This window comes from Penicillium subrubescens (assembly GCF_028828155.1).
Source record: "Penicillium subrubescens strain IBT 31985 chromosome Unknown utg000005l_segment0_segment0, whole genome shotgun sequence".
NCBI lineage: Eukaryota > Fungi > Ascomycota > Eurotiomycetes > Eurotiales > Aspergillaceae > Penicillium > Penicillium subrubescens.
Genome location: NW_026643155.1, coordinates 1,995,319 through 2,007,853, shown reverse-complemented (window position 1 = coordinate 2,007,853; position 12,535 = coordinate 1,995,319). Strand labels below are relative to the sequence as shown.

The 12,535-nt window shown below is 50.6% G+C and overlaps 5 protein-coding genes across 5 annotated transcripts; 2 read left to right on the top strand and 3 right to left on the bottom strand.

Moving 5' to 3' along the window:
• Window positions 1–391: 391 nt before the first annotated feature.
• On the top strand, window positions 392–2,660 carry N7473_007249 (DUF3292 domain-containing protein; the record flags this gene model as incomplete). The annotated part of the gene is made up of 5 exons (XM_057153189.1): window positions 392–679; window positions 738–947; window positions 1,011–1,522; window positions 1,590–1,821; window positions 1,866–2,660. The coding sequence occupies 5 exons, from the start codon at window positions 392–394 to the stop codon at window positions 2,658–2,660; spliced, it is 2,037 nt and encodes a 678-aa protein (XP_057007527.1).
• Window positions 2,661–3,078: 418 nt separating this feature from the next.
• On the bottom strand, window positions 3,079–3,309 carry N7473_007248 (uncharacterized protein; the record flags this gene model as incomplete). The annotated part of the gene is made up of 1 exon (XM_057153188.1): window positions 3,079–3,309. One exon carries the CDS (start codon window positions 3,307–3,309, stop codon window positions 3,079–3,081), a length of 231 nt encoding a protein of 76 aa, XP_057007526.1.
• Window positions 3,310–4,392: 1,083 nt separating this feature from the next.
• On the bottom strand, window positions 4,393–6,326 carry N7473_007247 (uncharacterized protein; the record flags this gene model as incomplete). The annotated part of the gene is made up of 3 exons (XM_057153187.1): window positions 4,393–5,143; window positions 5,215–5,707; window positions 5,771–6,326. 3 exons carry the CDS (start codon window positions 6,324–6,326, stop codon window positions 4,435–4,437), a joined length of 1,758 nt encoding a protein of 585 aa, XP_057007525.1. The 3' UTR covers window positions 4,393–4,434.
• A 1,911-nt stretch (window positions 6,327–8,237) lies between these two features.
• Window positions 8,238–9,191, bottom strand: N7473_007246 (SDR family oxidoreductase; the record flags this gene model as incomplete). The annotated part of the gene is made up of 1 exon (XM_057153186.1): window positions 8,238–9,191. The coding sequence occupies one exon, from the start codon at window positions 9,189–9,191 to the stop codon at window positions 8,238–8,240; it is 954 nt and encodes a 317-aa protein (XP_057007524.1).
• Window positions 9,192–9,807: 616 nt separating this feature from the next.
• Window positions 9,808–11,993, top strand: N7473_007245 (putative C6 transcription factor; the record flags this gene model as incomplete). Its single annotated transcript, XM_057153185.1, has 4 exons — window positions 9,808–9,931; window positions 10,000–10,132; window positions 10,222–11,297; window positions 11,359–11,993. The coding sequence occupies 4 exons, from the start codon at window positions 9,808–9,810 to the stop codon at window positions 11,991–11,993; spliced, it is 1,968 nt and encodes a 655-aa protein (XP_057007523.1).
• Window positions 11,994–12,535: the final 542 nt, after the last annotated feature.

Genomic DNA, 12,535 nt, shown 5'->3' with positions numbered 1-12,535 from the left:
TGACGCGACGTGTATTTCCCCTTTGGGAACTACCATGGTCATGTGACCTAAGATGGGTAAGCACGGAAATAATATTCAAGGTGCTCACGATGTGACGAACTGGTGATTATGGATCTGTAGAGATCTGGTTTCTCAAAAGTAGAGCCCAATAATCACTTTAAATCCCCAAACATGAAAACTGGAGGTGCCTTGGTGGTGGAGCATCTCCTGTTGTGAGTGCGAGTTGAACCGCGCAAGGATGACGTCGATAACCCGGTTCCCCGAATACCAAGAACTACTCCATATCCATGGCTGAAATCCCCTGCTCAATCCGTGGATAGATCATAGCCTCACTTCCTACTTCTCCTACATCTCATCCCCAAAAATCCTTCTATTGAAGTTTTATTGCACTATGTCCCAAAAAGACGAAGTAGTTCCCATTTGGAACTCCGTCACTACAACGGCTCTCACTGTCAACACTGCCGTGGAGGATGCAGAAAAACTCCCGACTCCGGAAGGGCCGACGGATAGTCATGTACTATCACAAGTCGAACAAGATGAGAAAGGCTTGATTCAAAAAGCTGGTGATACGCCCGACATCACTGATGTGGGATGGAACAACCCCGCGGACCACACTGAACAGCTAATCGCCGGCTTATCAAATGAAGATCTATGGATGCTCATTCGAAGATTTGACAAGGTATTTACGCTCAGTAAGATCACTTCAACTAAGATATATACTGACGAGAGTCATGCAGCAAGTCTACAATGTCAAAGCCGTTCCCGAAGCACCCCTTCAAAACCTTGATCTGACTCGAGCGGATGACGATGAATTCTCGCCAGACAAGCTGCGGGCAACAATCGAACGGTTTTACACCACAATTTTTGTCAAGCTGACGAGCTTCGTCAAGCACATTGCTCGCCTTCGATCTTGGAAGGAGACAAGAAGAACGTCCGTCTTCTGCGCGGTAGGTCAATTCCAGGAGAGACAACATTTTCGGAAAACTTGAGCACTCACTTATCGGTCACAGGTCTACAGTATTGCATGGCTTTTAGACCTTCTTGTTCCTACGTTCTTCGCTGTTCTGATCGCATTGGTCGTGTACCCTCCATGCCGGGCGGTCATGTTCCCGCCAGCGCCCATTGCGTTGGTAGACAAAGAAACAGGTGGTGTGCAAAAACCCAAAGCTGGAGTTCTCGGATCTCATGATAGTGTTACCGGGGCTCCGCAGAACTTCAAGGGTGAAGCTGCCGAGCAAGAGGCTAGCAACTTGGTGGCTGGTGTTGCTAGTGTTGCTGTCGGCAGTGCTGCTGGGAAACACGATCAAGGAGTACCAGATGATGCACCTTTAGAAGACACTGTGCCCGACGCCACGGATTTGGTTTCTCATACTGCGGATGCTCAGAGCAAAGCGCATGGCCAGGTGCCATCCGATCATCATGATAAGACACGACAGCCCATGAAAAAATCAGTCATGGACGGAGCTAACATGCTAATGCAAATTATTGCCGACATCACGGATTCATGGGAAAAGATTGAGAAGTAAGTCGGTATTTCGTTATAAATGTCGCTTCCTTCGTTACATTCTGCCTCGTATTGACAAACTCAGTGCCCTATCTCCTACTCGGCCATTCCCGCGACTTACACCTCGCTTGCGATTGGCAGCTGTATTGGTTCCTGCATGTCTGTTATCGGCTTGTACACCCCTCTACATATTCTCAAAGGTAGCTGGCCTTGGTGTCGGCTTCGGCTTCTTTGGCGATCCAATCATCCAGCGCGGCCTTTCCATTCTCAACCGGGATTTCCCTCATTGGCAGAAAATTTTTGAATTGCAAAAGCAAGTCTTGCCAGATGCTAGTCAATTTCACTGATCAATCGCTAACAGCGGGATAGTTCGCTTCTAAGAGGAATCCCAACAAATGCGCAACTTACTTTGACGCTGCTGCGCATTGGCGAGGCCAACGCATCGCCTTTGCCGCCCCCACCAACTTCTCGAACTGAACCTCCTTCTCGTCCGGCCTCACTTAATCATGAGGAGCTGACATTAGGCGCTACCAGTGAGGAAATTCACGAAGCAGCGTCAGCTCAGCCAACTCACCAACAACAAGGACCACAATTGTCACCCGAAACTCCCCCCAAGAAGAATTTTGCCTCTAGAGTCATCGGTTTCTTCCGTGGAACAACTGCCACAGGTGTCGAGAGCAAGCAAGCCATCGACCGAATGCGAGCAGTTGTCGGTTCTCGCCACGCCAAAAACCGAGTCGGTGTCCTTCGCCCAAAGGGACGCACTGAAACGCCTGTTGGCCCCGTCGATTTTGACGCCCGATATAAGGGTGCGCACGGGGCCGTTGTTATTGACTCGACACAGGAGCCGCCGGTTCTTTACTTCACAACCGACATCCCGCAAGGTGGTGACCTCTATGTGGGGCATCGCAAAAAGGGCTCTGTGCTATTCTCCATACCGGTTACAGATATCCGAGAGATGAGAAAGCTTGGCGGTATGGGTTGGAAGGGAAAGCTTGTTGTTGGTTGGGCTATCGGCGGAAAGGAGGTCGTTGATGGCTTGCTTATTAAGGGCAAGGACCCCAAGCAGTCATACCAGTTAACGGCCATGGGAATGAGGAATCAACTGTTTAACCGTTTGATTGCTATCGATGGACAGGTTTGGGCAAGCTTTTGACATGATTGCATGAATGCACGCTGAAACAATCCCAGGTTTGGAGATAATGTATGCTTAGAATTTTGGCTATCGTTGATGATGGCTTCTTCTTCGAACCGTGAGTCGAAGATCGGGTTGAATGGAGCGTTGTCAGCAAGAAGTCATGATGCAATAGTTCTGTCAATATCAAGTACATCAGATTCTTCGGTCTATTCATCTTGATCCACGGTAACACGGAACGCACCACCTTGTTAGCCTAGACCTTAACCTTACGACACGCGTCGATCATGCAATTGACAGCGTTCAACCGCTGCACCTCAGACATACAGCCAATGCGGACCAAACTGCTGAGAGCTCCAGCGACCCAGTTCTGGCTATTCCTGTCATTACCGACTGCATTTTGGATCGGAGTACTGGCGCAGGCATTATGGATCATCCACTACGTGACAGTATCGGTTGGATTTGAGACTAAAAACAAGTCCGCGAGCTGCAGGCCCAGCTTTTTGGGACCACCAAGTTCGATCGCGACCTTGAAGAGCGGATTCGTACCAGCGAGATGGTAGAGGCGCTGCTCGCCATCCTCATACTTGACGTATATTGCCGCGTTTTGGAGCTCGACGGCATCGAGAGAAATGCCTTCGAAGACGGCAATGAGGATCTCGGCTGGCATGATTTTGAAAAATGGGATGTATAAAAGCTGTTTGTACCTACAGATGCGAGTGGTATAGTATGGAATAATTCAACCACGTTGTTTAAACATTAAATCTCAATTGTGGCCCTCGAGTGCCGATCTAGTCGCTCCTGCCTCAGAGCGCTGAGCCAGTCGATGATCATAGCGGACAGGTACAGTGGGGTTTCATAAGTTTGAAACTATGAGCAATGTTCAGAATCAGCTCATGAGTCACAAGTCGAATGATAGACTCAATAATTATACGTAAGCCATCGAGAAAGACGATTGAAATGACCTTTAGAAAGACCTTTCAAAAACCAAGAAGTGAAAGCATATCTATTAGGGGGTCTCTGATCTCTAGACTCAGACTTTTGAACTACCACTGTACGAGAGCCTCAAGCATTTGAAATGGGAGAATCAATCGGGGTAGATTTTCGTGACAAACGGTATCATGAATCTGAGGATATTTCTTTCTGAAAAACATGTATCGAGTGTCATGTTTCAAGCTACCAACATGGTCCTCACTGGCTACACCCCGGCCGGCTCGATTCTGTCTTTGACCGTGCAGCCCGTATTTTGAGGTCGCATATGACGGTTTTTCGCGCATGGATAGGTGCAAATCTGATGATAAATCACTCCGAGGATAAACCATCCGATGAACCAACCTATGAGATCGAAGAACTGAATTGTAAATATCTGCGAGAATGGCCTTACACTTGCCTACCACAGTCATTGAATGATTGAAACTCCTGAATTGGACATTGGAGGAACTTTGAATTTCGAACACGAACACCTGCCTTTAGATTTACTTTTTGTAAGTCATTCTAGCTTGTTTAGTACTTTTATATTTGATTCCAAATGGCAAATGGTCTATCGTAGTGGTCCGAGCTTTCGGGTAGCTTGATTACACCTACCCGATTAGGAAAGTTAGACGCTCATTACTAAGAAAACGCGTCTTCCTCCCCAGTCGAGATAATATTGATATTAAATCCTCCCCGGCTCCTCTATACAAACATTCATTGAAATCCTACATCTTCCATCGTCATACTCTTGTGTTGAATGGTGAGTATTATCATATTCTATCATCTATAAACGCTCGCTAAATTAACAACAAGACCAAAAAAATCATAGACTCATTGCTTCGTCCCACAACATCTTCCCCGCCAAATCACAGGCGCTATCGAGCCACAAGACCTCCCTTAACTCCACCCTCATCTCGTGCCAAGTCGATAGGCCCCGCGATGTGGCATAATGTTGGAGTTTGCTTGCATACCAGCTCCGCTCCGACGAGCCCTTTCCTGCTATCCCGCCCACCATGAGGCACCAACTGTACAGCCTTTGAACTTCCAATGAATCATTTTGTATCGCTTGGCTGTATACTTGAAGCTCGATCTGCAGCATCCGGGCGAGGCTCGCCAGGGGAGCGGTTTGAGGTGGCAGAGGGAATGTGATGCCCACACCAAAGGTAAGTAAAGCCAAGCGACAAGCCTCATATAGAGGATAGAAGCCCACATGAGCTGACCCAAGCTGAGTTGACGGTAGCAGGGACATGACGTGCCACTGAATGACGTTTCGGTAGTCGCAGAGGGTGTCCATTCCCATCTGGATTCCGTCTTGATACGTTTCGATGAGCTCGACATATATCCGCAAGCCTCGGAAAATCTTTTGCATCTCAGGATTAACGTGGTCGCCTTCAGTTATTTCAGACTTTGGGTTTTGTGAGAAGTCATCAATCCCAAGTATATCCTTCAATGTCATTCGAGTGCCGCTGCGAATTGAAATATAGGGGAAGGTGGGTCGGGCAAGGGAACGGCTCGCGCCTAAGACACCGGAACTAGAACAGGCCATTAGCGTCTATTCCTCTAGAGATCTGTGGTTTGGGCTTGGTTGCAGTCCATCACTTACAATGATATCACAGTGGCGAGTCCAGGCAGGCCGAGTTTCTCCAATCCCCCTCGCAGAGACACCAGTTGGCGTAACCCAGCTTGGTGAACTGGATGAGGTGACAAACGACCATACACGTCAAGCCATTGCAAGCTTCGCAACGGCGCATTAAATGGAGACTCTGTTACGTCTTCCCATAATGGATTCTCCAACTTGTTCGTCGCCATACACAAAACACACAAGATCAACTCATCAGTGACGGCTTCGGCGGGGATCTTGATAGCACGATTGATTCTTGCAATGGCATCTGCCTCACAAATGGCCATTTGCTTGGCATCATCGGCGCTGAAATGACCACGTTGCTTCACCAGCCACAGCGCTCTTCTGTGGGAGTATGACCCATACAACAGAGTACTATGGAGTGCTGCGTTACTCGCAGAACTTGCAAACCATCGTTGCACACCGATGTGAGTTGTACCAAGGGATGACTTTGGCATCAGACCGGGCCACAATACTGATAAGGCTATGATGATGCGCGTCAGTTGAAGTAATGGAATTGAGGTAGGCTGGCACTCACAGTATTTGTTGGCGCCACTCACAAGGTTCAGGGGCAGGGGCGATGTCCCGATGGTCTGAAAAGGATCCAAGACGGTTGGGCTGATACCGCTCATACAACCCAATGCGCCGAACTCAGTATCATTCCCCGTGTTTTGCTCCTCCCAAAAGTCGGGTACACTTGTGTCAAGTTCTTGATTTGTGAACGTGAAAACATCCTCATCCAGTACATTTTGCTCAAAGTACGTCGGGTCAGACACTCCCGGCTCTGGTACCAGCCAAGGGAAGCCGTCTGTATCTGCTCCAAAATCTCCCGGTGTATGCCCAATAGAGGGCTCGGGGGTCTCAGAATCCGGGCTTGTCTGGTCGCGGGGGGATGTCTCGGAGGAGTTGTTGGCACCAGTACTCAGTGAGCTCTCACGTTCAAGCTTTTCCTTTGCTTGCTGCCACCTCCATCGACCAACATGCGATCGGACTATCCGAAGATTATCGGGTCGTTCCCGACTCGACGAGGGATCTGCGATGATGAAGTGTATGCCAGCCTGGGCTCGCGCTGCCCTCTGTCTTTGTCTCGGCATATTGTAGGAAGCTCCGTGCGTGAATTGTCTTCTGCTAATCTGATTGTCGCTGGTGCTCAGATGCTTATATCGTCAAGGTCTGCAATTGAGTCTGTACAGATTACGGGGGGGACCCGTTCTATTTTATATCACTCCATACCGCCGCATGCATTAACGCCGAGCCACGCGACGGATTGACAAATACCATCGTGGCGATCCCAGTCCCAAGGGTCCCGAAGTTTTTGGGATAGGGATCTAAGCGAGATGGCCAGCTATCTCAGGTGGACCGACAAGTACAGTGCCAGCCACTGGATCCACCACTGGGACCGCCAATGTTCGATTGGTGCAAGGTTGTGGGCAGGCATTATACCGTTCGGGAAAACGCTCTCTGCTGACTGTGTTTTCACCCGCACGAACCGTGCAATTCGTTCGATTAATTCAATTTATGCACCAGAATGGTGGAGTGCCACATACAAGAGCTTAAATCCGTCCGCCATGCAGATCGCCTGTTCCAGAATTGAGAGCTGAATAACGTTTGAATCCTTTCCAGGCTTTCGACCAGTATCCTTTCACATGTACCCGACGGCTTCGCTCGACCTGCTGACTTTCGTAACGCTGTCCCAACGGATCGGATTCCGTCTCGTTTGCCCCTCCGTACAATTCGTCCAGCGCAAAATTTTGCTCACAGGCTGCTTAATTTGAGTATCAGACTAACCCAAATTAAGCATAAGGTGCTTCTTGGCAATCACTGACAGATTATGCATTGTCGCCCATCGTGGCATAGTAAAGGTCCACCTAGGACTGAATTAACCCGATTGATTGGACAAAATAGCACACACTAACCAAAACAGATTTATTGTTTAATAAACATCGATCGTTCGTTTACAGTACGAATCTCCGCGGCACTAATAGCTTTTGACTGTTGACGACTCGACGGAACCAGTCCGGAGATTGTGGGGACAAGGTAGAGTTGTTTTGCGGCTGAACCATGATTGCAGACTCGAGTACAATAAACGCAAGTTCCCAAATTTTTCATGACCCTCATCAGCCTAAGAGCGGGGCAAAATATGAAGTTCATACTGTACGGAGTACATTTCCCGCTAGTCCGCATGCAAGCCCGCCCGCTAGCCCGCACATCCGCTAGTCCACATCGGGGGCATACACTGTAAAACGGCTAACAGGGCTATGCAACTTTTATGCTGAGAAATAAGCGTCTGTAGTAAGAAGGCGTCGATCTTATTTTTCTGAGACCTAGATTTCAATATTACAAATAGTGCATAACTAACTAACTGCTCCAGTAGCTCTGGACGTCATCGGTTAGGAAAAACTAACTCAATCTCATGATCAACGTAAGATTCTGCCATTTCGTCGGCAACGGCCGCAATGCCCATTCCATATCTAGAAGAATCAGTCGAAAAACGTTCTGTGGCGTGCATATTCTCACCTGAAGATTCTCGATCAGCGTAAGATTGGTCTCAACCAAGGATATGCATCATGGCTTAATTATGATCACGATCATCATATGTCACCCTTTCCTCCTGTAAGATTCATAATTTCGCTTCTCCTTTCTGTAAAAGGAAACTACACTATTAAAGCCCCCGCTAGAGTGCGGAAATGCGGAGGCCCGTGTACAGTGCCGGGGTTCAATGGGCAGGGGTTCTACCGTACTTTATTTCTCGCTGCAGTAACCTAAAATAGTCATAAACGGTTATTTGCCGAACAGGCGCCGCTGGATGCACGACCGGTTTGGTCATGCTTATCTTGTCTCAAGTCGGTTATGAATGCCGGGTATGGTCCTTTTTCTCTATGGGCATAGAACAGGGTTGAACTTGATTTCCAGAATTTTAGCTGAATATCTTAACAGGAGATTTGGTATTTGTTTTCTTCTGATATTACTCGTGAACGACAAAAGTCTAATGTCTAATGATAAGACTATGACCGTTCCAATGTGGCCTTATAGTCTCTCACCGTTTGCTCAAAGGAATCGTCGCGCTTGAAACCCAGGGCAATAGCCTGGGAATTATCAAATTGCGTGGGCCAAGACTTCAAAATCGGAACCAGTGCCAGATCCTCCTTCTCTGTGAGGAGGCTGAGCTTATCCTTGCCACCCACCTTCTCCAAGGCATCCATCATTCCTTGCACTGTCACACAGATCCCCGGAACATTGATCTGACGGATATGCGCGGGCACGGAGTTTGCGGGAAGGCGAAGTGTCAGCAGCAGGTTCTCCACGAGTGTCTTTGGCGAGCATAGCCATGATTTGAACTCGCGGTCTTCAATGGGAATGACGCATTCCTTGCCATCCAATGGCTCGCGGATCATGCCGGAGAGGAAGGACGAAGCCGCAGCCGTCGGGGCACCGGGGCGCACGGAAATTGTGGGAAATCGCAGGGTGAAGCCAGTAATGAACTTGCGACGAGTATACTCGTTGATCAAGGTCTCGCATACGACTTTCTCGGCGCCATACGAGGACTCTGGTGTTGGGATCACGCTGTCGGTCACGATCTCCGGCAACGGTTGGCCATAGACTGCCTGACTGGAGGAATAGATGACTCGTACTCCGGGACAGGTATGGCGCAGGGCTTCCAGCAAGTTGCGGGTTGCATCGATGTTGACACTCATGCCTAGGTCGAAATTGGCCTCGGAGCCGGACGACATGATCCCGTGGAAGGCGTACACTGCATCCAGCGAGGAATTGACCACATCTTTGGCCCCGGTGAGGAGGTCGGCCTTCACTGCCGTGGCATTCTCGGGATGGCGAACGCCCTTGGGGATGGGAGGTTGAACGATATCGGTCAGGGTGACATGGTAGGAGGGGTCATTCAATAGCTCTGCGGCAAGTAGCTGGCCGATGAAGCCGGCACCGCCGGTGATGAGAATCTGCATTGTTGTGTGAGAGGAGTGCCGATGGACTTGATTGCCGACTCAGGGGAGATTGTCGCCGAGGCGGGTTTATGAGGGCAGAGTGTGTTCTCCGCATTCGCATCAAGTCCGAGTGGCTCCTCCGCACCGGACTTTGCCCGGCAGGTCGCCAGCGCTCGGGGTGGATCTGCTGTGCAAATCACCGGGGGGACAGCAGGATTGACGTCTCGACGTCTCGATGCGATTGAGTAAATTGTATGTGCATGTGTCCAGAGACTGCAGTGTTGGTCGGGAGATCAAGGCGATGGTGGTGGGGGAACCGGCACGTCATTCTGTCGGACTCTTCTGCGGGAGGAGGAATTCCATAGATCAGGAACCACACTCCGTCACTGAACCCAATTAACCAATTGGGCCAATATGTTGAGATTCGAGAATACATAGTAAGGAAAAACAAGCAGCAAGGGTCAAAGAGCGGCTTCCATTGAGCAGATGCCCGCAGCCTCGGTCTCCGACGGGCAGAGTCCCGAACCCAACTGTGACTCGGCCTCCCCCGACTTTTCTCACTTTCTCCTGCCCCGCCGACTTTTGCCCCTAACCCGCATGCGCGGAGCATCACCGACTGCTTCTCCCCTCCAGCTCAATGATGGATGCCTCTACTCCACTCAAGCGGTCCTCGACCGATGCCGGTCTTGATTCACCTCGTGAGTCGAATCGCTCAACAGACTCACGACCGGTCGCTCCTAGGATATCCAAAGCCCGAGCCTGTAAGTTGGGCAGCTTCCCCACATTTTCTGACCGATACTGTTCATTGAGGGCTGACTCGCCACTCCAGGCGCAGAATGCAAGCGACATAAGATTCGCTGCGAATTCCGACCGGGCGAGAGCAACTGTACGAAATGTATCCGTAGCGGCATTAAATGTGTCGTGAACGACTTTTCCCAGAAATTCGTTGACGACGATGGAGTGTACGTTTCCCGGCGGACCCCCGCCTCTCTCCCGTGCTCTACAGGAGACAGACACCATTGATCGCATTTGCTAATCTCGTTGCGTGTAGATGGAAGTCCCAGGCGGCAGCAAGTATGCAGCAATTGCAGGCGGCTGTCTCTCAGCTTTTACGACAAGCAGGACTGCCGGACCTCTCGACCTTTGGCAGCGGTGACAGCCGTAATGGACCCAGTCCGGCTGCCTCGCATCACACCCACCGGCCATCCATTGATGCCTCCCAATCCCATAGTCATCATGATGGACCAGGAGTGGTGATGGACGTCACCCGGGAGCCATCCCAAGAACCCGATCTTCAAGACCCAGATCTGGTACCGGCGCCCATGCGCAGTCTCTACGAGGTCACCAAACTGCGCAATCTACGAAACAACCATATCGAGGCACCCAAGAAGACACTCTTGGAAGAAGACTTCATCACACGAGGACTGATCTCGATCCACGAAGCCGAAGAGCTATTCGCGTACTTTAGTCGCACCATGAATCAGCTACTGTGGGGTGGGATCATCTTAGTGCATCGTGATCTGACATCTGTCCGCCGCGCCTCCACTCTACTTTCAGCTGCAGTCTTGACCGTTGCAGCTCTGCATATACCTAATCGGACCGACACGCTAAACAGATGTTATCATGAGTATGTCTCATTGGTGTCCAGCATGGCTCTCACCCGGGCGCATACGCTGGACGATATTCGCGGCCTCTGTGTTGGCGCGTTCTGGTTATCCGAGCTGAGCTGGAAGCTCTCCGGTCATGCTGTGCGGGTCGCGACCGAGCTTGGTTTGCATCAGAGCTATCAGCGCCTGACTCGTGGGCATACCGATCAATATGAACGCGCTCAATTATGGTATTTGCTCTATGTATGCGATCATCACTTTAGTATCGCTTACGGGCGGCCCCCCGTCATCCACGAGGATGTCGCGATTCGAAATTATGAAACATTCTTGGAGTTGCCCATGGTGGTTCCCGGCGACATACGGCTGCTGGCCCAGGTCGCTCTGTTCATGATCTTGACTGAGGCGTATCGCATGTTTGGGAGTGACACGGAGCAAGCATTGACGGAGGCAGATTTTGGGCAATTGCGGGTATATAACGTCGCGGTCGATCAATGGCGATTACTTTGGCAGCCTCGGTCGGGTAGGTCTTGTTCTTTATCGCGCCTTTCCTCGATCTTTGGGATACTGATTTTCTTCTCTAGCCGACAGCTCATATGTCCGAACTTACCCGTCCAAGGGAGTGGTGCTACACTACCATTTCGCGAAATTCCAGCTCAATTCGCTCTCGCTCCGCGGGCTTTCCCCTTCGAATACCCCGGTCTTCTCCATGGACCGCAAGGAGTCTGCCAACATTGCAATCTCCTCGGCTATGGCATGCTTGAACATGGTGCTGGAGGAGCCTGACATCCGGGACGCGATTGTTGGCGTGCCCATTTTCACACATACCATGGTGACCTTCTCGGCCGTCTTCCTGTTGAAGGTCGCGATCAACTGGAACACCGCGTATCTCAGTATCAATGCGCGACAAGTGCGGCGACTCGTCGAGCGGGTGATTGAGCTGATGAATTGCGTGTCGGCCGGCGAGCGCCATCTGACTCGGCACATTGCACGTGGACTCGGCAAAATGCTAGAGCGATTTGACTCGTGGGAGGCTGGATGGCAAGTTGACGCTAACCACAATGGCAGCGAGGTTGATGTGCCCGGCGGCGCGAACGCGATGGCACAGGGATTCCCTCCGCCAGATTTGATCTACGATATGGTCGGCACCTATGGGTTTGGGCTCGATGAGAACCTGCTTGACCCGAGCATGGCGAACTTTGAGTTCTTGGCGCAGTAGTGCCAATTGACCAGTCAGACGGGGGGAGGAGAAAAGTGGCCAGGAGGCTGGCTTATTTCTTTTTTCACCCCCTGCGTATCGTATGCACTATCTGGCATCTGCAAGTTAGTATGGAGCGGGTCTGAGCCATTCTTACCCAGCCTTCGCTCAACCCGAGGATGTATTAGTCAACTAACTGTGGGTGTGTTCCTCCTTACGACTGGGATGACCAGGGTTAGGATTAGGATTAGGTGTTCTGGAATGTAAATAGACCACAATATACACGCACTTGTCTACCCTTTCCACCACGCACTCGAGTCTCCACCCCAGTGTCTAAGCTCTCATCACCTTAACACACCCCAGTCCTCCCGTAGTTTGGTACTCACTGTTTGTAGTCAACCCCATGTCGTCACCTCGTCACCTCCGCTTGATTGCGCCCCCTCTCCCTTGGTTCCCCCCAGCTCTGCCCTCTTCCCCCCCCGTTGGGGCAGCTTCGGTTCGTACTGCCACCGTTTCCCCTTTCCCTTTTCCTTTTCCCTCTGTCCTCGTGTTTCTCGCACTCA